Source organism: Gopherus evgoodei, chromosome 1, assembly GCF_007399415.2.
Source record: "Gopherus evgoodei ecotype Sinaloan lineage chromosome 1, rGopEvg1_v1.p, whole genome shotgun sequence".
Lineage (NCBI taxonomy): Eukaryota > Metazoa > Chordata > Testudines > Testudinidae > Gopherus > Gopherus evgoodei.
In genome coordinates this window covers 29,246,458-29,272,009 of record NC_044322.1, presented here as the reverse complement: position 1 = coordinate 29,272,009, position 25,552 = coordinate 29,246,458, and the positions used below count along the sequence as shown (strand labels likewise).

At 43.9% G+C, this 25,552-nt stretch overlaps 1 protein-coding gene across 1 annotated transcript; it reads left to right on the top strand.

The window, feature by feature from the left end:
* The first annotated feature begins 7,880 nt into the window (after nucleotides 1-7,880).
* Nucleotides 7,881-17,014, top strand: LOC115650459 (stromelysin-1-like). The gene is made up of 10 exons (XM_030560482.1): nucleotides 7,881-8,024; nucleotides 8,185-8,429; nucleotides 8,745-8,893; nucleotides 8,988-9,113; nucleotides 11,360-11,521; nucleotides 12,369-12,513; nucleotides 13,610-13,743; nucleotides 14,336-14,495; nucleotides 16,388-16,491; nucleotides 16,683-17,014. Exons 1-10 carry the CDS (start codon nucleotides 7,908-7,910, stop codon nucleotides 16,784-16,786), a joined length of 1,446 nt encoding a protein of 481 aa, XP_030416342.1. The 5' UTR covers nucleotides 7,881-7,907; the 3' UTR covers nucleotides 16,787-17,014.
* Nucleotides 17,015-25,552: the final 8,538 nt, after the last annotated feature.

The following is a 25,552-nucleotide window of genomic DNA, read 5'->3' as shown; positions in this document are numbered from 1 at the left end:
GTGGTGAGTTAGCCAGTTTTCTTTCGTTAGCCAGTTTACAGTTTACAGTTAGCCAGTTTACTTTTGTCGCTGGTTTGGTATATTTTATTGAAGACTAACCATTAGTTTTGGAGTGTGTCTGCCCTATTTCTCAGCAGTTTGTCCTGAATTTGGTATTCTCAGTTGTGACCCACTGAAGACCAGTGACACAAAGTCCTTGGTAAGTTTACCTGAATATCCAAAATAATAAATATCCTGTATAAGACCAATGGGACAGACAATTTTCTATTGTCCAAATTGCAGAACCTCCCACTTTCTTTCCCCATGCTCAGTGTTAACTAGGGCTGTGGAGCAGACTCATAAGCTCTCTCTAAGTGGTCTTGGTGGGACTAGATGGGACAGAACACCTCACCCAGGAGGTGTGTGGATTATATCAACACAAATCACTACAGGATAGATTGTGACTCAGATTAACCACCTACATAAGGGAGTGAGGGGAAGTAAGAACTCACCTTACCCATCTATACAGGCTACCCAGATTCATGTATATAAGATTAAATAGGTGCTGCATGTTTACTATCTTCCCGCTTCTGCTGGAAAAGGTGGGTAAAGACTTGGTCACACCCCACACTTGGTGGCCCAAAAAGTTGAACTGGTTTGATGAGAGGGTGTCACAAATTGAAACTGGAAGAGGCCAGCAGAGCAAGAAGGAAGCAGCAAATGAATTGTGTCTCAGAGGCGACTCCTGTTGCTTTTCTGCACTACCCATTGCTCCAGGTTGTGCCTCAAGTCAATACCTAGCTCCAATAAACTGGTCTTCTGAAATGAATGACAGGATCTTTTCACAGAAAAGCTTGATTGAGAGGGCTCAAGTTTCAAAATTTGGATCTAGATTTCCCTCCCTCATTCCTCAAAGTTGTGGGGTGTTTGGCTTAGGCCTATCTCTGCTTTTAAGAGTCATGACATAATCATAACAAATTGTAACACTACTTAAGATCACATATTTGGGGAAAAAAACCTCCTGATTAAACATTCCTGCTGGGAAATGAAATGTGGTTCAAGTAATTTGTTTATACACATCCACTAAATACAAATATGGAACTGCTTTAATCATTGTTACTGTTAATGTCTCTTGAGGAGAGGAAACTGACTTTACAAGACAGTGGCGAGAATTCATCCCTAATAATTGAGATCAGCCACTGATAGTCACGTAGATCATTTTTCCATGTATCATTACAATGGAACCTGGCCTGTATGCCCACTGGAATTTGAATAAATACAAGACATTAATATCACTATTTTCTATTAGAATAGTATTGAGAGGCTCCAGCTAACATTTAAACAGAACAAATCCATAGTAAAAGACAGTTCCTGTGTGCAAACACTTGCAAGAGAAAAGAAGTATTATTAACCCCCTTTTATATATGGGAATCAAGGCATGAGTGAGTGGCCCATGGTGATGCAGGAAGTTCATGGCAGTTGGCAGAAATGGAACCCAGATCTTGACTTCCACACCTTTGATCTTATCATAGGCCATCTTTCCATTTCAAATAGTCTCTTTCCCCCTCCACACAGCTTCCTTTCAGTCTGCCTGGCTCACAAGTAGGGAGAAATCTGACATTGGGGAAAGGAGTGGTACAGCAATAACCTTGAGAAGGAAAGAAGAAGTGCCTGAATGGGACAGGGGAACAGCACAATAGGGGAGCTGTCATTAATAAACCATAAGGAGATGAGGAGAAGAAATAGTTGGTGATGTGAGAGGAGACCAAAAGGGATCAGAGCCTCCTTTCCTCACCCAAACCAGGCTGACTTGCCATCAGGAAAAGACCTATGGTGCAGTTATCACAGGGACTAAGCTGTGCTGCCTCCTTACTGTTCACTTTCAAACAGGTACTGAAAAATATATTTACCTAATGCTCGGTGTCAGAATTTTGACTGGAATTCAGAACAATAATAATTTGAAGCTGAATTTTGGGATAGTCACAGTACCACCAAAAATACAGACAGAAAGTGAGTCAGCTTTCTTCAGCCACAAAAAACACCCTAACAAATATTCTTTGGCTACTTTAAAGTGTGTGCAATAATTGAAGCTAAAAGTCATGGATTTGTTTTTCATCCTGTCTCTGTGTGGTTAGAGAAACAAAATCCTCACTCATTCTTCAACTTTTTTTAATGATGATTATTGAAGAAATTAGAGAGACAAGGTGGGTAACTTAGTACCTTTTATTGAAACAATTTCTGTTGGTGACAGAGGGACCTTGGTCAGTGCAGACACAGTGTTCAGCGGAGCATCTGCAGAGTTTACCTCCCACCCTGGGTGGAGGTAAGGAGACACCTTACTTCCTATGCCTCTCCACCAACTGTCCTGCTGGCCTCTCGCTGTGCCTCTCCAGCCACTCATTCACCAGCTGACTGTCAGTCACCTTCTGCTACCACCTGCCTTTCTGCTGTGACCACTGTACATCAGTCTCTTAACGATTTTCAGTTCTTTGCAGAATGGGCAGAAATGCTGCCCCATCTCAAGTGATTTCAGCTCTGATTGAGCATTTAAAATAACCAAAAGAAGCTCCTAATGAAGCCTCGGTAGCTCTTTCTTTGATCAGTGGGGAGAAACAGATGAAACCAGACCAGAGTGTTGGCGTTAGTCCTGCTTTGAGCAGGAGATTGGACTAAATGACCTCCCGAGGTCTCTAGTTCCCCCTCTAATATTCTATGGGGAACCCCCCACCCCTCTTATTTTTACAGGGCTCTGGCATTCAAGGCCCTGGCTAAACAAGGTCCTTTCAGCTACGGCTAGCGCCCCTCATTTTGGACAGGTTAAGAACAGTCCTGCTTGCTAGTAGTCCTATAATAATTACAACATTGGTAACTGCATTTCACTTCCCCTGTATTCAGTACTAAAGTGATTTGTAACTCAACACCAGCAAAAGTTGATTACTTTGAGCAAAACACTGCTCTATCTGCTGGATATCTCAGTAGAGCGGGAGCAAACTGTATTTACATAAACACACCCAAAGTCTCTCCCCCTCCCAGCTAGCTGTCAGGGAAGCATTCATTCAGTAAATGTTATTCAGGAACATTCACATGAGCAGCTTTTGTTCATATGAATGTCTGTTCTTCATACAAATGCCCACATTCACATGTGTGTCCAAGATGGTCCTCTTTTCATTATTCACTACTCGTTATTCACAATTTGTTACTTATTATTCCTCTTTTAAAGTCTTGGTCAACCAATTAGGAAGCCAAAATGATGCCATGTGACAGTGGACTAGTATCATGTGACAAGGAATGGATAGTTATAATGAAGGATTTGCAAGCAAGTCCTAGCCTGGCACATGTTAATTCCACTTATTTGGGTCGTATTTGTGAATAGCTAAGATATTTGCAGAAATCAGAATTTGTTCACACAAAATTCTCAAACACACACACAAAAAGGGTTAAATTCATCAGGTAATTTACTTAAAGTGGATTTGTCCAGCTGTAGTCTCTTTGATATCAGACTGTTTTATTAAGATGTATCTGGGTTTAAATCTTATGGAACCCTTATCAAACAAGAAGCCATTTTTCAGAAACTTGAAAATTTCTGTGCACTAGAAACAAAATTTCAGACTTCTTTTTCAAATTTTGCACTGGTTATCTGGTCTTCATTGTTGCTGCATGACATTGGCCCTGTTTTCCTAACAGAATGAGTCTACGCTAGGCAGTCAGCAGGACAAATAGTTAAAGCCATTTTAATTCATTTGGTTAGATGGAGTGGCTGCATTTAGTGTGTTCTCTCTCAGATGGTCAGCAACAATGGTTGTTGGTTGTGATGGGGTGATCCATGTTCCACTTGGCTGCAGTATGGTGGAGAGAGCAGATTATCTCCATCCCTTATGATTATAGGTGGGCAGTGGTCCTGCTTAGCATTCCTCAAAGACTCTGGAGGGAATCACAGCCCTTGCTCCAAAGAAGATACAGAAGAAAGCAAAAAAGGGTAGAGGGAGACTGTATGTAGAGAGAGCTGTGAGACCTGGTGGGGTCCCCTAGAGGTTCCAATAAACATTAAGATTGTCCCTGTCCTTATGTACCAGAGGGGTAGCCATGTGAGTCCGGATCTGTAAAAGCAGCAGAGTCCTGTGGCATCTTATAGACTAACAGATATATTGAAGCATGAGCTTTCGTGGGTGAATACCCACTTCGTCGGATGCATGTGTCCTTATGGATACCTCAGTCATCTGCAGGGTCTTTGGAATCTGGCTGCATAATGAAAGGATGGGTCTGTCTTGCCAGGTGGGCAGCCAGAGTTTCTGGTCATTCAAAGTCTGTATGATTTCACCTCCTACCCAGTAAGTAATAACAGCACTAAAGCAATAGGAACCTGTTCTCATATAAGGCACCACCTGCTCTGATAGAGGGAAAAGACCTAGCTACTTCTGCCATCCCTAGACCTGACATTTTGAGATCTCAGACAACCATGTGAGCTGGACTGGAGAAATATGTTGCACTAGTGGTGATCCATAATACTGGATGGATGGTCCAGCAGTTAGGACATTAGCCTGAAGACTCAGGAGACCTGGGTTTAATTCCTGCTACAGACCTTGGGCAAGTCACTTAGCCTCTCTGTGCTTCAGTTCCCTGCCTATAAAATTAGGATAATAGCTCTTCTCTACCTCGGAGGGGTGCTGTGAGGATGAATATATTAAGGATTGTGGGGTGCTCAGTCACTCTAGCGATGGATATAAGTAACTAAGCTAGATCACTGAAAGTCCCTTTTGTAGAAGTGAGGCACTGTTTTCTGAGAGTCTGTCACTGTTGTTGTAGGGATTTCTGCTTTTTCACTTCTGTATTGCACAATATATGTTTTAAACTCTGCACATCCCCCATCCGGAGCAGGAGGGTGGCTCCTGGTCTCCTCCCCCACCCCCACCCCCACATACACAGGGCAGTGCAGTCAATTGTAATGGTGTTACTGGTATAGGCCTGTAGCAGATTACTTATCTCTCCCTGTCTACCCCCAGAGCAAGGGGCAAGCAAAAAAGGAACTGTGCTTCAGTAGGGCGATTTGAGTCACAATGCCTCCGGGATACCCCTGCCATGGTTCCTGTACCATTACTTAGAAATGTGGGAACTGCTCTCTGACAACCTACAGAACTCACTTATTCATTAGCCTACCTCACCCTTCTGAGAGCCCTGGGCAAGAGCTAGGCACAATCTGGTCTGTAATTTTTTAGTTACTAACATGCTCAGTTACCAATCCTAAGGACTGAAGTTTACACATAAGAACATTATGGTCCCATCTGTCAAATGCCATTGAATGAGATACAGCATTTCAAGCATTGTGCAAAGGCAGGAAGAAAATGAGGTCAAAGTCCTACTCTCCCACATAAAATCCTATGGTACAGCCCATGGATTAGCAATCAAACTGGGATGACCTTATGATATGGATACTCGTACCTTCCCCAGGATGTATTCTGGCAACACCCATTATTAGATATACTTGGTTCTTCTAGAGGGGATATAATTATTTATAGTGGGGTGCTAATCATGTTGCTCCAGAATTAAGGTTGCACAACTATTTCTATTTTAGTCCTATCGTTAGTTGCTTGCATCTTTCTGAAACATTCACTTTTGGAAGCTGACATTTCCCGTAGTTGGCTTGTCCACAAATATGGTTTGGGAAGGAGATGGTGGGAGTGGAAATTTGATCTGAAATACAATTTAGCTATTTTTGAATGTGAGGGGGGAAAAAAGAAAAGAAAGGAGAGAGAAATAAAGAAAACACTTTTTCAGCAACAGCAAATTTCTTACAGCCTTTTAAAAACAATCCTAGTACCACAATGGCTGAGATCTGCAACTTGACATCTGGCTTGAGGAACAGTGCAAGGCCTTGTTCCAAAGGAAACTGGTCTTCATTTGACCTAGTTAGGCACATTTGATACCCACACACTGAGCACACATAGATTTCTTCACTCAGTTCATCAAAGGGCAAATCCTGTCCCTTCCTTCATAGACATGGAGACTCCCTGGGCAGAGGGCCAGTGTGGTTCTGGGGTGCTCTACTGAGGCCTGTACATGTCATTGTATGGGGTTTGTGTGTGGGGGGGAATATGGGTGGGCCAGAAGACAGGGCCAAAAATTCACTATTGCCACAAAAGGGGGCAGCAGCGTCTACTCCAGCCTTTTGGTTAGATGAATCCCCCGTAGGGTATGTTTACATAGCATTATGGAGCAAACTGCCCAACCTGCTCAAGAGTCTTGGGCTCGTAGGGCTCACTGTACAAACAGTGCTTTGAAGTGGCAGCTTGGACTGGAACTCAGGATCTGCAGGCTTTGGATCCCTAAGCTGCAATTTCAAAATGCTGTTTTTGGAGTGTTAGTGCAAGGTCTGAGAGCTCCTGTCACTTGATGCAGGCAGGGAGGTTCACTCCAAAATGCTGTGTAAACATACTCCAAGAGAGGATTCCTCTCCCTCAAACTCCAGGCACATCTGCCCCAGACTGTATGCTAAGGACCATGTATGCACACACAGCTTAACTGGCATGGCAGCGTATATTGCTGAAATCAATAGCAACGACTGAGGGAAGGTATCCTACTGACTTTTCAAGATGCACAGAGGCCCTGTCCTCAGGCCTGGGTCAATCTTGTAGGGCATAAAGAGGCCAAGGAATAACTTCTGCAGATATTGTACTGTGTGCAGGAGAAAATCCTGCTCTGATGCACCTTAGCGGGAACTGCTGTTATGCTTATAAAACCTCACAGAATCTTTTTCAGGGGACAAGGCAATACGACGTATTTATTTAAAATGCTAAACAAACATCAAAGTCAGTATAGGTATCTACATAAACACACACACACCAAAAAGTTTCTGCAGCTGGTGTTATAGTTCCCAGTCCTTATCGTTGCTCGAGTCAGCCTAGTGGCCAGCTAGACTGAACACAAGGAGGGAGCCGGGCCTCAAGTTGGACATGTCTGATACTCCGTTGTTATTGCAGAACAAACCTAAAGCTCTGTTGTTCTCGTGCATCTTTGATAGCAGTTAGTTCTCATGCAAGTCTATGGGTCTTGCTGTGTCATGCTTGCATTGTTTATCACAGAACTGGTTGTATACATACCCATTTTTCATCTTCTTCTCTGGAATTTTGTTCGTGTTTTTGGGTGGATACCTTTGTACTTTAGGGTTGTTAATCTGCACTCTTTGGCATCAGGACGAGATAATACTGGCATCTTTGTTTCTTTACTCCCTCTTTGGTGGTTATCCCATCTGCTGCTGGCATCTCTTCTTATTTACTCACACATTTGCATCCGCACTCACACAAAGAATGGCTAAAAAATGTTCTAACGAGCAATTAAAGGGAACAGCAAAGGGAACAGTTAACCAATATTTTAACAAGCAGACTAGACTTGTAACAAAACAAAATTATTTTAAAGCAAAACAATTTCATATTACAATTTTAGCCTATAAAACAAGACAACTACTGATAACAAATTGGAATAACTTAATAGATTAAGAAAACTCTAACATTTGCTAACATAATATTTTTTCTCACACTGCAGCCCTTTAGCACTTCTGAAAAATCAGACTACATTTATGCAGATGTCTAGATATGACTTTTGGTGCTGAACTCATGTTTGAAAATTTTTGCCTAATTTACAAAGGAAAGGGGGAAAAATGGGAAGGAGAGAAACAGGAAAGTATCCTGAACATCCTCTGACAACATTGCAAAATCAAGGGATTTCAGACGAGGCCACCTGTAGTGAGTCATACTGCTAAAAGTAGCATTGTGCATGTTTTGTGGAAAATCAGAGAATGATATAAACTGTGAGTCATGTCACTGTTGACTTTACAGAGCACCCAAGTGATATATATACTGGGACACTGAAGAGACATGCACAGAAAAGATAGAGACTAAGAGATTTTGTTAAACTAGCGGTAGGATAAAGAAGTGATGTTGAAAATGAAGAGTCTTTCATTCCAGATCTTACTTTGTGTAGCATTTTCTTTTGCTTTTCCAGTAGTTCCAGAAACAAAGAAGAAAAATGAAGAAGACATGCAATTTGCTGAGGTAATGATTGTAGACAATATATATGAATAAAGCTGATAGGAAGAACTAGTCTTTTATCATAATAAGATCGCAGGACTAACTATATAACTATTAAGATTATGCTATACATTCTAAAAGAAACATGAATGTCATAAAATGTGGGCGTTTTTTTTCTGATCAGAAATATCTGGAAAAGTACTATAAACTTAAAACAGAGGCAGAACCTATCTTTAAAATGAAGAACAGCAAACCCATAACTGACAAAATCCGAGAAATGCAGGAATTCTTTGGGCTGAAAGTGACTGGGGAACTGGATTCCAATACTTTGGACGTGATGAAGCAGCCCAGGTGTGGAATTCCTGATATCGGTCAATTCAGAATCTTTCCAAGGTCTCCTAGATGGACAAAAACAGATCTGAAATATAGGTAATATTTCAATGTGTTTCCTGGATTGCCATTGAGAATTACAGAAAGAATTAGTTTTATATGTTTACTATTTATTCTTATTGTTATGGTAGCACCTAGGAGCCTGAATGAGGATCAAAGCCCTATTGTTGTCGGCACTAAACAAACACAGAGGTAGACATAAATTGTGTATCAAGGAGCATATTGTCTAAAAAGACAAGACATACAAATAGTAACATACAGACAACAAGGAAGCAAAATGTTTAACATTAAGTACATGTCCTGTTCGTTGCATTTTTAGTTGCCTAAATTTATTTCCTTATTATGCATTTAAAGGATTTTGAACTACACACCAGATATGGAACCAGCTGATGTAGATGAAGCGATTGAGAAGGCTTGGAACATCTGGAGCAGCGTGACCCCACTGAAATTCACCAGAGTTTATGAAGGCGACGCAGATATAATGATCTCCTTTGCAGCTGGATGTAAGAGAATCCCCATGTCTCAATGATAAGTATTGACTCCTTTACTTACAGTCCTGATTGAGAAGAATCATGCTTTTTATGTATCCTTTTCTAGTTCATGGTGACTTCTTTTCCTTTGATGGAGTGGGTGGAACTCTCGCTCATGCCTATGCACCGGGCGAAGGTATTGGTGGAGATGCCCACTTTGATGAGGATGAATACTGGTCAAAAGATTTGAAAGGTAGGTGTTCCTTACCATTGTATTAGCATTCTCTGCTGTGCAGTATTTGATTGTAAGAGCTATTAGCTCATTTTTACACTGGAAAGAGATGGGGGCACAAAAGCAATGCAGCTTAGTAATAACTACATATAAAGGGTCTGAACCTGGTGTACTTCTCAGAGGAATTCTTCTTGAAATCAATGGTTCAGGTTCTGACAATCCATAGTAATTCCACTGAAGTCAATGCAATGACTACAACTGTGGCTCCCGTGGAGTGACTGGAATTACCATGGACATGGACTATTTGACTGAGTTAGACAATAGGCATTACTAATGTTTGGCATGGAATTGTGCCCTTAGGGTGAGGCTTTTAAAACAAAATATATTAATAAAGTGATGATAACTTTTAACAGCCTTGTGCAGGGAAAACAATGTGTGTTCAGTGGATGAGTGTATTTGTGGTACATGTTGGGTGCTTCTCTCTAGTGTGCTTTATCGTGGGTTAGATTATGGGATCACAAGCTATGGGGCTCAATGCAGGAATTATGGAGTGAAATTCCATGGCCTGTGTTATTCAGAAAGTCATTTAAGAAAAACATAATAGCTTCTTCTGGCCTCTGAATTCATCAAAATGAATAAAACCTTGGTTATACATAAGGAAGGATATTTCTGCAGAAGCTTTCATGTTGGCTGGCTTCATATTTGTTTCTTCAAAGGAAAAAATGTGTAATACCCTCTACAGAATCAAAAACTAATTCTTGTCACAGTTTTTTCTGAAGACTAAACATGCCCACCTTTTTTAACCCTTCCTCATAGGTCATGTTTTGTAAACCTGTTATCATTGTGGTTTCTCTGTTCTGGATGCGTTCTGATTTGTCCACATCTTCTTAAAGTGTGGCACCCAAAACTGGACACAGTAGTCCAGCTGATGCCTCACAAGAAGCACAATTCTCTCTTGTGTCTTACATCTGACACTCCTGTTAATATATCCCAGAAACATGTTCATCTTTTTTATCGTTGCATCACATTTGTGGCTGAGGTTCCATTTGTGATCCACTATAACCCTAGAACTTTATCTGCAGTACTACTGCCTGACCAGTTATTCCCCATTTTGCAGTTGTTCGTTTGATTTTTCAAGTAGTTTGTACTTGTCTTTATTGAATTTCATCTTGATGATTTTAAACCAGTCCTTCAATTAATCAAGGTAATTTTGAATTCTAATCTTTCCTCCAGAAATGTTAAAAGCACACTCTCCACTCCATTATCCAAATCATTAATGAAAATATTTAATTGTACCAGACTCAAGACAAACCCCACTAGCTGCATCCTCCCAATTTGACAGTGAACAGTTAGTAACTACTTTTGAGTATGGTTTTTCAACCAGTTTTGCACCCACCTTATTGTAATTTAATCTAAACCAGATTTCCCTAGTTTGTTGATGTGAATGTCATGTGGGACTATGTCAAAAGTCTTTCTTAAATCAAGATATATCACATCTATTGCCTCCCTCCTATACTTAGGCCAGTAATTCTGTCAAAGAAAGAAATGAGATTGGTTTGGGATGATTTGTTCTTCACAAATCCATGTTGGCTATACCTTATAACCTTCTTATTCTCTAGGTGCTTACAAAGTGATTGTTTAAGAATTTTTAAAGTACCTTTCTATGACTCAAAGTTAGACTGACTGGTCTATAATTCCCTGGGACCTCTTTGCATACATCAATGCTACACACTAAGCCTGGGCTCTTATTCAGGTTTGCACCAAAGCCCCTCTTCTGTCCACATACAAATCATCTGACTTAGATCAGCAAGCACTAAGGACCTGGGTCTTAGGGCCCTGTTTTGTGTGTGGGGCGGTTCGAGGGGTGGTGGTGGTTCAGAGCCTGAGTTCCACTGGGACCTGGATCCAAGCCCTGTCATTTTGCAGGGTGGACACAGCTCAAGCTGCAGACCAGAGTCAGAAGGTGTGTATAGTGTCATATGGATGGGCTAATACGGCTATGAGACTTGGGTCCAGCAAGTATGAACCCAGATTTATAATGCAGTATGGATGCTTAAGCATGGGCTTGGAAACATTGTGTTCCCAATCCCAGGTCCCACAGAGCCAGATTTACAATGCAGTGTAGACATACCCTTTGTTTCCCTTTTTTAAAGATAGCTACTATGTTCGTCCTGCTCCGCTCCTCTGGGACCTCACCCGTCCTTTCCTATTGTTGTACAGGGACATTTATTTAACCTACATGCACGCTATGCTTTTTATATTTTTAGGATTCAACTTGTTCCTTGTTGCTGCTCATGAATTTGGCCACTCATTGGGTCTTCATCATTCAAATGTCCTTGGCTCCTTGATGTATCCAGCCTATCTGCAGAGAGAGATCAGAAACTACAGACTCCCTCAGGATGATGTTGAAGGCATTCAGACCCTATATGGTAAGGAGGAAACATCACTTTTTTTTAAAGTTTCTCTCATACAGGTTACAAACAATCGGATGAGAATGTGTAACCAAGAGCCATACTGTGGCCTACCTGTGGGGGGCATGAAGGGGGTAAGGCACCTCCGCCCTAAGAGCAGTGTATAGGGGCTGGCTGTAACTGTAGTCCTTGCTCTTACCTTTACACAGGGACTTTGTTCCCTCTTGTGTCCTCTGGGTGCTAATCATAGTCAAAGGGATGAGAAGCCGGTAACGCCATGGCTCACTCTAACTCCATCTGCACGAGCCAGCTCAGCTGGCTAGCTCTGAGGAGGAGCACATAGCGCGACCCCTTCGTGCACATTAGGCACACACATCCGGCCCCCTTGCAGAGGTGGCTTCCTGGGCATCACTAATCCGAAAGGTTTACATACGTTTCTGTATGAAACTTTGTGACAGTCTTGTGCCAGCTCCTAAGCAGATGTGAATTGGCACAGCTCCATTCATATCAAGGAGAAGATCAGAGAGGCAGTGGTCAGGATACTAGGTTAGGACTCCAGAAACCCTGGTTCAATTCCTTGTTCCGCCATAGAGCTTTTGTGTCTCTAATCGTCTCAGTTCCCTCATCCGTAAAACGAAGATAATAGCATTGTCCTCTCCCACAGGGGTGTTGTGAAGATAAATACATTAACGATTGTGAAGCGCTCAGAAAATATGGCTCAGTGGTGGCCATATAATTACCTAGATAGAATTGGAAAACACTGTTTCAAACCAACTGAGAATTTGGCCCAGTATTGCTGTTCTCCAAACTCTGGGATAGCAATACTAATTGACCTTCCAATTCTGCTTTTAACCTCTTCCCTAAGGACCCTCAACCTCTACTGAGCCACCAGCTTCCACACCATCTAAAGGAGCACCCACAGAAACATCAACCACAGGCATCTGTGACCCTCACTTGACTTTTGATGCCATCACCACTCTCCGTGGGGAAATAATGTTCTTTAAGGACAAGTAAATTATTTCTGTTTTGTCAACATCAAGTTTTGCTTAGATTACACTTGTAAGGGCAATGCTTTGACAATTAGTTCAAGAGGGGGGATTTCCTTCCAAATGTATAGTCAACACAACCTCACAAATTTCTACTTGCCCATGCAACCTGGGCAAAGTAACTGGGCTTTCTGACAGGTGAGTAAATATTAGTATTTTAAATCATCCTTAGTCATCCTGTGCATGGTCTGTTACATTTCTATGCCAATTGTGCAATCAGAGCATTGTAGTTTGGCCTGCAGCCATATCACATGAAGCATTGTTCTTGACAGACTGGTATCAGGCTGCGGATGGCAGATCTAAAGGGAAAACTATGGGGCTATAGAAAGTGTCGTTGGTGATTCAGTAGGTGGCATTCTTCACCTCCAGACAGCATTGACTCAAGGCTACAGCTGCAGTGCTTGGTGACACTCTGCTGTTAGAGGTGCCATCTTTTCAATGAGATCTGATACTTAACCCTTTAATGGGTCATTTAAAGATCCCAATGCACTTCTTGCAAGATGGAATAAAAGTGGCATCCCCAGGGTTTTGGCTAAATACCAACTCAGGGAATGACATTCTGCCTGCATAAATGCCTCTTGAAGATTCAATGGAAGAAATTATTCTTAAATGTCCCTGCTAAAAAATACAGTTTAGTGTTGCTGTGCACTGTCAAAGAGCTGATACATTGCACTGAAGTGATAGCTGCATTTACATGGTGGGCAAAAGGATTCCTCCTGACACAGCATTACAGAGAGGTTTCAGCTCTGCCCTGTGCCTTACTGGGGACCAAAGGAATGGGAGGGAAAGGGTGAGGTAAAAGGGCAGGGTGGAAGAACCCCAGTGCAAATAAATAGAAGAACAGGATTTCTCTGTAGCAGCGAAGAGGGCACTAGGAAATGGGCATTGCATCTCCAAGGGGACATGATCTGTGGGTTGGGGGCATGTCCCACCACCTGCAACTAATGAACAAATGTACAGCTCATACAGTTGGAATTTTTATTAAATTTCCCTGTTGATGATCTCATGCATTAATTGCAAAATATGATTATATAAGCAAGCAACTTGTCTTTTCAACCAGGTTTATCTGGCGCAAGAGTCCTTATTTCCCAGGTATTGAGCATGAATTAATTTCTTCCTTCTGGCCAGCCCTACCATCTGGCTTTCAAGCTGCTTATGAAATTGACAAGAAGGATCAAGTGTTTCTTTTTAAAGGTATTTCTATTGAATTTCTAGACATTCTTCTTACATGTGGAGATGAAGAAGCAATTATTATTATTAATAATAACCATCACCACCTAGCACTTACATAACTTTTCACTTCAAAATGCAGTTTCACAGTCATTAACTAATTAAACCTCACAACAGTCCTGTGAAATAAGATTTTATGCCTATTTCATAACTGAGAGGAAAACTGAGAGTGAAGTTAAATGATGTGCTTAAGGCAGGTGAGAAGATCAGTTATATAAAATGGAGTGCTTACATTTAGTCAACTAAATTCGTATTTAGGCACCTAACTAAGTGGCCTGATTTCCAGAGTTGCTGAACTACCCTAGATCCCATGGAGGGAAAATTTTTTTTAACTACTCTAATGAATTTATAGAGCAAAAAATCCAAGTGTCCTGAAACCTTAAACATTTCAGCTGCCTTGCAGGAAAGGATTATCTTCAAATTCAGTGCTATCAATGGAATTTACCCCATAGGGAAAATAAACATTTCTTTGGGGATGCTCCACGACTGTAATTAAATACTGTTTAATCTCATCAGAAGTCCCTATTGAACTTTTCTATCTTGTTTTTTTTGACAGGGAACCAATACTGGGTTGTCAGTGGATACTCTGTACATCCAGGTTTTCCTAGGAACATCCACACCCTGGGCTTTCCAAGATATGTTAAGAAAATTGATGCTGCTGTTTATGATGAGAATACCAAAAAAACGTACTTCTTTGTAGGTGACAAGTATTGGAGGTAAGATTAAATTCTCCCAGCAAATAATCCATGCACCTTCTTTAAAGCCTTATTAACCCTTTACATTTGGAATTATGACAAATCTGTGGCTCCCTTGAGTAAGATTTCATGACCGCACGCTCCATTATTAAGCTGAATTTCAGTGACAATAGAGATAGAAGTCAGATCTTCTTCTTAAAACACTCGAGTTAAAGAACATTTTCCATTTGCTGCTAGTACAGTAAAAGTCTTTTTATTGGGCATGTTAGGAGAATGGGGGGTGCCAGTAAGTGAAGAATTCCAGTTAACTAAGAAGAAAGGAATTTGCATGTGGGAGGGGATGTGGGGCTGGGGATTAGGGCATGGGAGGGGGTGCAGAGTGCTGGATCTGGGGGGCACTCATCTTGGGCGGCTCCTCACAAGCAGTGACCTGTACCTTTTACTGTAGTATGTTCCTATAATACAGGCGAACCTATCCAATTTTGTCCAGCAGGAGGCAGGACACCAACACAGTGGCCAGGTCATTATAGTGTAATAGTGTAATTTGTGCAGGGACTGGCTTTGTGTTACAGGTTTGTACAGAGCTTAGCAGAGACATTTAAATCTGTTGTCCTTGCCCTTCTCTCACTTGGGTCAGTGAGAATAGAGACGTTACTTTCACTTTTCTTTCTAGTCATTTTTGTTTTCTCGTTCTTGTGACCAATGCTCTACTGCAGAGTTCCAGCCCAGCACCATTATTAGCACAGGCTGGGCCCCGGAGTCATTGCAACGAACAGTTAATAGGAGTGCATCAGAAATCCATCAGTAAAAATCTCGACTGCCCTTCCAGTGTCTGTTCTTAGTCCAAGTTTAAGGTACCCCCCCTCCTTTTCAGCATTGGCTGATCCTTGTGTGTGATGCAGGCCTGTAGGGACCCTGTGTTTTGGCTGCTCCCTGTGTCCATCTCCTGGCCCTGACTGAGTTCTCTATTTGTGCCTGTGGTGTCCCTGCAGCTCATGCCTACCATGAGCTGTCTCGCCCAAGTGGTACGCCCCACCTCCAGTGGTAGGAGAGCTGGTAGTGTAACCCATACACCTCCTGAGTCTGGTGTTCTGTCCCATTGAGTGGCACCGAGACCTCTTAGAGAGAGATTAATGAGTTTGCTCTACAGCCTTAGCTAACGGCCATATGGATTTTAGCCCATGCAGTAGATGCTCATGCATTTAGCTCCAGAGGTCCCAGATCCAATCCCACCCGCTGAAAACCAGGGTCTGTCGGTATTACAGGGGGGGCCTCATCCGGAATTTCAACTGGGAAGTCTCTGAAGCTTGGGACACGTGTGAGGGTGGAAAGACCAGCACGTCCTCTTATTTCAACCGCTACCCGATCAGGGCTAGGGGAAGGCTGAACTTCACAGCACCCCTGCTGTCCTGTGCAGTGGGGAACTGAACTCCGTCTGCTTCTAAAATTAAATTCAGAAAATATTTCTACAAATAGATAGGTTTTGTAACCACTTCCCCCCCCCCACACACAAAAGCCACCAATATTTCTTCTTGGGTGAGACATTACTAAGTGCTCACCAAGGCCCCATCCTACAAAGTCTTATGTGTATGATTAGCTTCATTCAGGTGACTAGTCCCATCGACAACTCCTAAACACAAAGAAAGTCATGTACCGAAATGTCTTTGCATCCTAACAGCAATCAAGTAGGAAAAACAAACTGTTTAGTCACAATAGCTAAGAACAACTGTGCATAGACTAGTAAAGGTGAAAGTATTCATGTAGTAAGAATTAATACAATTCAATGAGTTCACAGTAGTTCATGGTTAGTGAGTTTTAGCTAAGGGCAGGACTTACTTCTTGTAAAGGTCAGTTGGATTCAATATTAAATATCACATGCTTATGTATTATTTTCATTTCATTTCTTCATTCAGTTATGATGAAGTCACCAAATCCATGGAAAAGGGTTATCCAAAACGCATATCAGTTGACTTTCCAAGAATTGGCAATAAGGTTGATGCTGCTTTTCAGGAAAAAGGTAAATAGAAAAAAATACTTTGATGGTTGAATATACTGGAAAATTTGCATTTCCATAGATTCAAGAATCATTATAGAAATTAGTAAGGGTGATTCTTTACATGTACACATTTTAATTTGCAGCATTGTCTGTGGGAGGAGAATGAATATACATTTGTACAAAGTAATTATTCATTTTGTTTTTATTTCTAGGACATTTCTATTTTTTCGATGGATCAAAGCAGTATGAGATAGACACCAAGTCCAAGAAAGTTATTCGTGAAATGAAGAGCAATAGTTGGTTTGACTGCAAATAAGAGCAGACACACAAGGTGATGGTGCAAAAGAAACAGAACCCAATTTTGTATGCGTTAGAGATGGTTTTTCATCAATTTTTTGTTTCTAATCAGTATTATTCATCTTTTACTTTATGTCTGAGCCACATAAGAGCTGTGATCCCTGATAAATATTATTTTAAATAACAGAGGAAATGTTAAATTTAATATATAGCTTTAACTTATCTTAGTATTGTATTTAGGCTATTTATTAAGCTGTCACTGAGCAATAAAGCTATTTTATGTTTGTGTATATAACAGTCTTGGGTTCTTTTGGTCCAGCCTCCTGGTCTTTCTGGTCAGCAGCACTAGAGAAGGGGCCAGTGAATTTAATTGAATTGCCCTGCAGTGTGAACTCCCAGCTCAGCCTTTCAGGCAATATGATGACTTTAAGAGACTTCACTAGGTGTAGAGGCCACACAGAGTGGGAGGCAGAAGTAAGTGGGCAGCTTCAGGGTAGAAGCAAGGGGAAATAGTCTTAAGGGAAGGGGATAGATATTAGAAGAAGAAGCTAGAATCACAGCACTATATGTTCACTCCCTGCTTCATAAGAGTTGATAGTTCTAAGACATCTAGGACCTTGAGCGTCAGCGTTATGCTGGACACTGTGACCATGTGGAAGTTTACTGTGCTCTGGTGATAGAGCACTGGTATGTTTACTCCTAAAGCACATCTTGACTACATGAGCTATTTTATGCAGGGCCTATGACATGCAGTTGAGTAGTTCTGATTCCATCCAGTAGAGGGCAGTCACACCCCCAGTTCATTACAATATTATTCTAAACAACTGATCCTATCATCACGCACTACCTGAACTGTTACAATTTCTTCATGTCTTTTGTAATGAAGCAGAAGGGACTGACATAACCCTAGCAGGGGCGGTAGGTTATATGGGCTCAAGGTGCCCAAGCACTAGGAATATTCAAGGATGTGCTCCATCAATATTTGGAGCTGGGTCTCTCCCCTGGACCTGCCTGAAGCGCTCCACCGCCCCTCCCCCATGCCCCTGAGCATCGCCCGTCCCCCACCTCAGAGCTTCCCTGCCTGAAAAAAAACAGCCCATGCCTCTCTCCCTTGCTTGTGCTGCCGGCTGCCTGCCACTGCTTCTGCCTAAGGCTATAGAGAGCAGCGGCCAGCAGACTGTTAGAGCACCTCAGGAGGCGGAGGGGGAGAGGGAGGTGGGAGGAGGCATGCACCTGCTTGGGAGCCCTCTCTCCTGTCCCCCAGCACCCACTGGAAGAGATGCCAAGGGGACTTCCAGCCAGGAGATGGACATCTGGAGTCGACCTCACTCACCTGAGCAGCTGCTGGGGCTTTGGTGAGGTTTGACCCTGTGATCCACCCTTTCCCCTCTGCAGCTTACACTCTTGCCCAATGCTGGGCAAAGGGAAGCCCCATCCCCAGTGAGGCTAGGGTGAGGGGCAGCAGGCTGCAGCAGGGGAGGAAGGAAGCCACATGTGATGGCAGTTTGCCCCCACCCCCAGCACCCACCCACCCACCACAGGGGAGCTGGGAGAGGGGGGCTTCCTAGACCTGAGCAGCTGGGGCTTGGGTGAATTTTGTGACACCCTATCCCCCACCCCAGCCATCACCCTGCAGTCCCCACTCCTGCCCCACGCTGGGCAAGGGGCAGCCCCATCCCTAGTGAGTTTATGGTGAGGGGCAGCAGCAGGGGAGGCCACACGTGATGGCAATCCCTACCCCCCCAGTACCCACCATAGGGGAGGCAAGTGGGATTTCTGGACCTGAGAGAGGCCCTAGGAGCATGTGCAGTGACCATGGTGCAGAGTGACTGTGCTGCCGGAGAGAGGGAAGAGGAGGGGTCCCTCCCCTGGAGCTTGCTGTTGCCAGGTAGTCCTCTCTGGCCCTAGCCCTGAGGCAGCCTGTCTGCACCCCAAGTTCCTTATCCCCAGCCCTGCCCCACACCAGAGCCTGCGCCCCCAGCACCCCAACCCTGAGCACCCTCCTGCACTGTAAACCCCTCATCCCCAGCCCCACCCCAGAGCCCTCACCTGAGGGGAAAAATGTGCACCTTAAATTTGGTGGTCAGTTTGGAGTATCATTGTGTTTAGCACAATACTTGATTATTTTACACCCTTTAAAGTATATAACTAGTTGTAAACAGGCCTTACAAAGTGGGAATGTTCTTAATGTTTTCTCTGAATACTGTGTGGGTGCCTCAGTTTCCCCTATGCATATCTCAAGGATGTAGATGGTGAGATAAGGGGGTGTGATTGTTGCAGAGCCCTAGAGAGCCAGTGTGATGCCATCTGCACAGAGAATGGGCGAAACCCTGTCTCCGGGCAACTGATGGCCTGGGCCACTTTCCTGCAAGGTGCCAACTGAAGGTGTTGGAGAACAAAGAGATCAGGTGGCCTCCTAATGCCTGGAAAAGAGACAAAGCCCAGAGGAGGGAGTGTCAGTGCCTGTGTGGACTTCCAGGAAGCGCATGGCGTGGAAGACGTTGCTGGGATGCTTTGGAACTACTCCATACAAAGCCAGTCAGGACTCTGGGGGAGCCTCCTCTCTATGAGCATACTGTCTCCAGGGCAAGAAACTTACTTCTTCCTGAGTCTGACCTCAGAGCATTCAGTATGCCCTTCCACACTGTACACTTTCCACAGCAAGTCTGCCCAGGCAAGTCCTGGGGCAACCAGAGGTCCCTGCACCCCTACTCTGTAATCAGACGTGACTATCAGCCAGCCGGTAAAACAGAAGGTTTATTAGACGACAGGAACATAGTCTAAAACAGAGCTTGTAGGTACAGAAAACAGGACCCCTCAGTCAGGTCCATCTTGTGGGGTGGGGAGCCCAGACCCAAGTCCTGGGCCTCTCCCCATTTCCCCAGCCAGCTCCAAACTGACACTCCCTCCTCTGGCCTTTGTGTCTCTTCTGGACAAGGAGGCCACCTGATCTCTTTGTCCCCAACACCTTCAGCTGCCACCTTGCAGGGGAAACTGAGGCATCCAGACAGTATTCAGAGAAAACATTAAGAATGTTCCCACTTTGTCACAACAGGTGCAACAAAATATAATACCATATATTGAAGCAGGCAAGTGCTCCTTCTGACTTTCCACCTTTAATTGACCCTTGTAATCTTGTGGTGCTGACGCATTGTAGCTTCATTTTATATCGGCTTACAGGGCGGGATCGGGGGGGGGGGGCACCACCATTTTGGGCACCACCAAACCACTTACAAACCTGCTGCCTATGAACCCTAGATAAAGGTATTGCTAAATATGAGGGTGTAGGATGGCAAAGGCAGGAGATTTTGTGGCTTAGGTGAGTGACAAGGGGTTATATCCTTCAGGCCTCTAATCTGAATGCAGCTCAGGTCAGTCTGAGCTATGAGGGAAAACTGAAAAAAATGGGTTTGTTTAGTCTGGAAAAGAAAAGACTGAGAGGGGACAGTTTTCTAGTACATAAAAGGTTGTCACAAGGAAGAGGGACATAAATTGTTCTCGTTAACCTCTGTAGATAGGATGAGAAGCAATGGGCTTAAATTACAGCAAGGGCAGATTAGATTGAACATTAGGACAAACTTCCTATCAGGATAGTTAAGCACTGGAATAAATTGCCTAGGGAGGCTATGGAATCTCCGTCATTGGAGATTTTTAAGAGCAGGTTAGACAAACACCTGTCAGGGATTGTCTTGATAAAACTTAGTCCTGCCGTGAGTGCAGGGGACTGGACTAGATGACCTCTCGAGGTCCCTTCCACTCCTATGATTCTATTCTGGTGACTGGAACTGGATATAGCTATGTTAACACCAGGTGGAAATTGTTCATAGATAGAGCACTGAGCACTTACCCAAATCAGGTCCCTTTCTGATGTCTTAAATTGAGCACCCAAAATCCAAGGCACCCACAATCACCAGTCACATTTGAAAATCTTGTCTATGTAGTGTGCATCCAACCCTGTTATCACTGGTGTCAAAAGTCATGTGCAAACTTAATGACTGCATTCAGAGTAGTATCAGGCCCGGAATAAACATACACTGTCAGAATGTGTGGTGGGCGTGTGCTATAGATCACCGGATCAGAAGGATGATGTAGACAAGTCTTTTTTCAGACAACGAACTGAAGTTTTCAGATCACAGGCCCTGGTACTAATGGGGGACTTCAATCACCCTGACATCTGCTGGGAGAGCAATACAGCAATGCACAGACAATCCAGAAAGTTTTTGCAGAGTATTGAGGACAACTTCCTGGTACAAGTGCTGGAGCAACCGACTAAGGGCCATGCTCCTCTTGACCTGCTGCTTACAAACAGGGAAGAATTGGTAGGGGAAGTAGAAGTGGGTGGCAACCTAGGCATCAGTGACCATGAGATGGTTGAGTTCAAGATCCTGACAAAAGGAAGAAAGGAGAGTAGCAAAATATGGACCCTGGACTTCAGAAAAGCAAACTTTGACTCCCTTAGGGAACTGATGGGCAGAATCCCCTGGAAAGATAATATGAGGGGGCAAGGAGTCCAGGAGAGCTGGCTGTATTTTAAAGAAGCCTTATGGTGGGTGCAGGAACAAACCATGCCAAAGTGCAGAAAGAACAGCAAATATGGCAGACGACCAGCTTAGCTTAACAGTGAAATCCTCAGTGAACTTAAACTCAAAAAGGAAGCTTACAAGAAGTGGAAATTTTGACAGATGACTAGGAAGAAGTATAAAAATATTGCTAGAGCATACAGGGGTGTAATCTGGAAGGGCAAGGCCCAATTGGAATTGCAGCTAGCAAAGGATGTGAAGGGTAACAAGAAGGGTTTCTACAGGTATGTTAGCAACAAGAAGATGGTCAGGGAAAGTGTGGGACCCTTAGTGAATGGGGGAGGCAACATAGTGACAGATGATGTGGAAAAAGCTGAAGTACTCAAAGCTTTTTTTTGCCTCGGTCTTCACAGACAAGGTCAGTTCCCAGACTGCTGCACTGGGCAACACAGTATGGAGAGGAGGTGAGCAGCCCTCAGTGGTGAAAGAACAGGTTAAGGACTATTTAGAAAATCTGGACATACACAAGTCCATGGGTTCAGATTTAATGCATTCAAGGGTGCTGAGGGAGTTGGTTGATGTAATTTCAGAGCCATTGGCCATTATCTTTGAAAATTCGTGGCAATTTGGGGAGGTCCTATACGATTGGAAAAAGGCAAATATCGTGCTCATATTTAAAAGAGGGAAAAAAGAGAACCTGGGGAACTACAGACTAGTCAGCCTCACTTCCGCCCCTAGCAAATTAATGGAGCAGGACCTCAAAGAATCATTTTGAAGACTTGGAAGAGAGGAAGGCGATCAGGAACATTCAACATGGATTCACTAAGGACAAGTCATGTCTGACCACCTGATTGCCTTCTATGATGAGATAACTGTCTCTGTGGATATGGGGAAAGCGGTGGATGTGATATACCTTAACTTTAGCAAACATTTTGATATGGTCTTCCACAGTATTCTTGCCAGCAGGTAAAAAAAGTATGGATTGGTTGAATGGACTATAAAGTGGATAGAAAGCTGGGTAGATTGTCGGGCTCAATGTTTAGTGATCAATGGCTCTATGTCTAGTTGGCAGCCAGTATCAAGCGGAGTGCCCTAGGGGTCATGTCCTGGGGCCAGTTTTGTTCAACATCTTTATCAATGATCTGGATGATGGGATTACTTACACCCTCAGCAAGCTCTCAGATGACACTAAAGTGGGGGGAGAGATAGATGGGGGGAGGGATAGCTCAGTGGTTTGTGCATTGGCCTGTTAAACACAGAGTTGTGAGTTCAGTCCTTGAGGCTGTCATCTAGGGGGTCAGGGCAAACATCTGTCTGGGGATAGGTCCTGAGCAGGGCATTAGACTAGCTAATCTTCTGAGGTCCCTTCCAATTCTATATGCTGGAGGGTAGGGATATGGTCAGGGTCCAGAGTGACCTAGACAAATTAGAGGATTAGGCCAAAAGAAATCAGATGAGGTTCAACAAGGACAAGTGCAGAGTCCTGCACTTACAAAGGAAGAATCTCATGTACTGCTACAGGCTGGGAACAACCAGCTAAACAGCAGTTCTTCAGAAAATGATGTGGAGATTACAGTGGACAAGAAGGGAGGTTCTCCAGGTGAAGGAGGAGCACATACAGCATCTGTGGGGTAAGTAACTGTCTGCAGTGTTTGTGTTTGGAGGTTACTTGCTGTGTGCTGAACTTGTGTGTGTTTGTTTGTTTGTTTGAAGGACCATGTGCTGTAGCTGGCAGTTGGAGGCAGAGCTACCAGGAAGGTTTGAAAGCTAGAAGCCTCTGGTAATTGGCTGAGCCTTAACCAGTGGGCAGGGCATTCACTTAGGCCAGGGCTGTATAAAGCTGCGCACAAGCGACCAGGGAGCTTAGCGAACAGGAGCTGCTAACAGGGAGTTGGGAAGGGGAGTAGGAAGGGAGTGGGGGTCCCTTGTCGGTCTCATCTGTGACCCATTGGTCCCCTGAACCTATAAAGAGTGCCACATCCAAAACCTTTCTGTTTACAGCAGAGCAGAGCGGACAGGGAGCTGCAGACGGGAATTTGAGAGAGTTTGACAGAGGGAGGCTTACAATGGTGAGGAGGACCCGCAACACCTGTGCCAGCACTGCTTCTGTCTCCTCCACCTGCGCCTGTAGTCAGACAGAGCACCAAAGCATGGATGCTTTTACCCAGATTCTGGTGTGGGCTTGCAAGGACTGTAATTTGCAATTTCCACTTACTGATATCCAGGCTGGGGGTGGCATCCAATGTGAAAGGTGCCTACTGGTGTAAACTCTCAGGCAGCAGGTGGGAGAGCTACAGGAGGAGGTGGCTAGGCTGAGGAACATCCATATCCATGAGCAATTCCTGGACAGTATCCATGTGGAGACAGCTGATGTAGCTGTCCCAGTTCACAGGACTACTGATACACCAGTGGAGGAAGAGGCTCAGGGTGGACACAGCCAGCTGGTTACTTCTAGCAGCAGGCAGTGCTCCACCCCTGCTGCGAACCCTCCTGCTGTGGTAAAAGATAACCATTATGCTCTTCTTGATACAGGAGAGAAGGAATCACCCCCAACAGTTAAGGAGGTGAAGCCTCGTAACCCTAAGGCTGGGAGGTCTGCTGCCACCACTGATAAGAAACGTAGGGTAGTGGTGGTTGGAGACTCTCTGCTGAGGGGGATGGAGACACCCATCTGTTGCCCTGACCGTTCATCCCGGGAGGTATGCTGCCTGCCAGGGGCCCATATCTGAGATGTTACAGAGGCATTGTCGAGGATTATCTGGCTTTCTGACTACTACCCCATGCTACTCATCTATGTGGGCACAAATGATACTATGAGGTGTGACACTGAGCAGATCAAGAGTGACTACAGGGCTCTGAGAGTACGGGTTAAGGAGTTTGGAGCGCAGGTGGTATTCTCTTCGATTCTTCCTGTTGAAGGTAGGGGTCCGGGCAGAGACAGATGCATCATGGAGGTGAATGCCTGGCTGCGAAGATGGTGTTGCCAGGAGGGCTTTGGCTTCCTCGACCACGGGATGCTATTCGAGGAAGGACTGCTAGGCACAGATGGCGTTCACCTTTCGAAGAGGGGAAAGGCCTTATTTGCGCACAGACTGGCTAACCTAGTAAGGAGGGCTTTAAACTAGGTTCGACGGGGATAGGTGAGCAAAACCCACAGGTAAGTGGGGAACAAGACCTGGGAGATGGGTTAGAAACAGGAAGGAGCACGGGCTATAATGGCAGAGAGGAAGGAGGGTCAGGGCAAAGCTGGGAGGCAAGATCAAACCAGTATCTTAGATGCCTATATACAAATGCAAGAAGTATGGGTAATAAGCAGGAAGAACTGGAAGTGCTAATAAATAAATACAACTATGACATTGTTGGCATTACTGAAACTTGGTGGGATAATACACATGACTGGAATGTTGGTGTGGATGGGTATAGTTTGCTCAGGAAGGACAGACAGGGGAAAAAAGGAGGAGGTGTTGCCTTATATATTAAAAATGTACACACTTGGACTGAGGTGGAGATGGACATAGGAGACGGAAGTGTTGAGAGTCTCTGGGTTAGGCTAAAAGGGGTAAAAAACACGGGTGATGTCGTGCTGGGAGTCTACTGCAGGCCACCTAATCAGGTGGAAGAGGTGGATGAGGCTTTTTTCAAAAAACTAACAAAATCATCCAAAGCCCAAGATTTGGTGGTGATGGGGGACCTCAACTATCCAGATTTACGTTGGGAAAATAACACTGCGGGGCACAGACTATCCAATAAGTTCCTGGACTGCATTGCAGACAACTTTTTATTTCAGAAAGTTGAAAAAGCTACTGGGGGGAAGCTGTTCTAGACTTGATTTTAACAAATAGGGAGGAACTTGTTGAGAATTTGAAAGTAGAAGGAAGCTTGGGTGAAAGTGATCATGAAATCATAGAATTTGCAATTCTAAGGAAGGGTAGAAGGGAGTACAGCAGAATAGAGACAATGGATTTCAGGAAGGCGGATTTTGGTAAGCTCAGAGAGCTGATAGGTAAGGTCCCATGGGAATCAAGACTGAGGGGAAAAACAACTGAGGAGAGTTGGCAGTTTTTCAAAGGGACACTATTAAGGGCCCAAAAGCAAGTTATTCTGATGGTTAGGAAAGATAGAAAATGTGGCAAAAGACCACCTTGGCTTAACCACGAGATCTTGCGTGACCTACAAAATAAAAAGGCGTCATATAAAAAATGGAAACTAGGTCAGATTACAAAGGATGAATATAGGCAAATAACACAGGAATACAGAGACAAGAT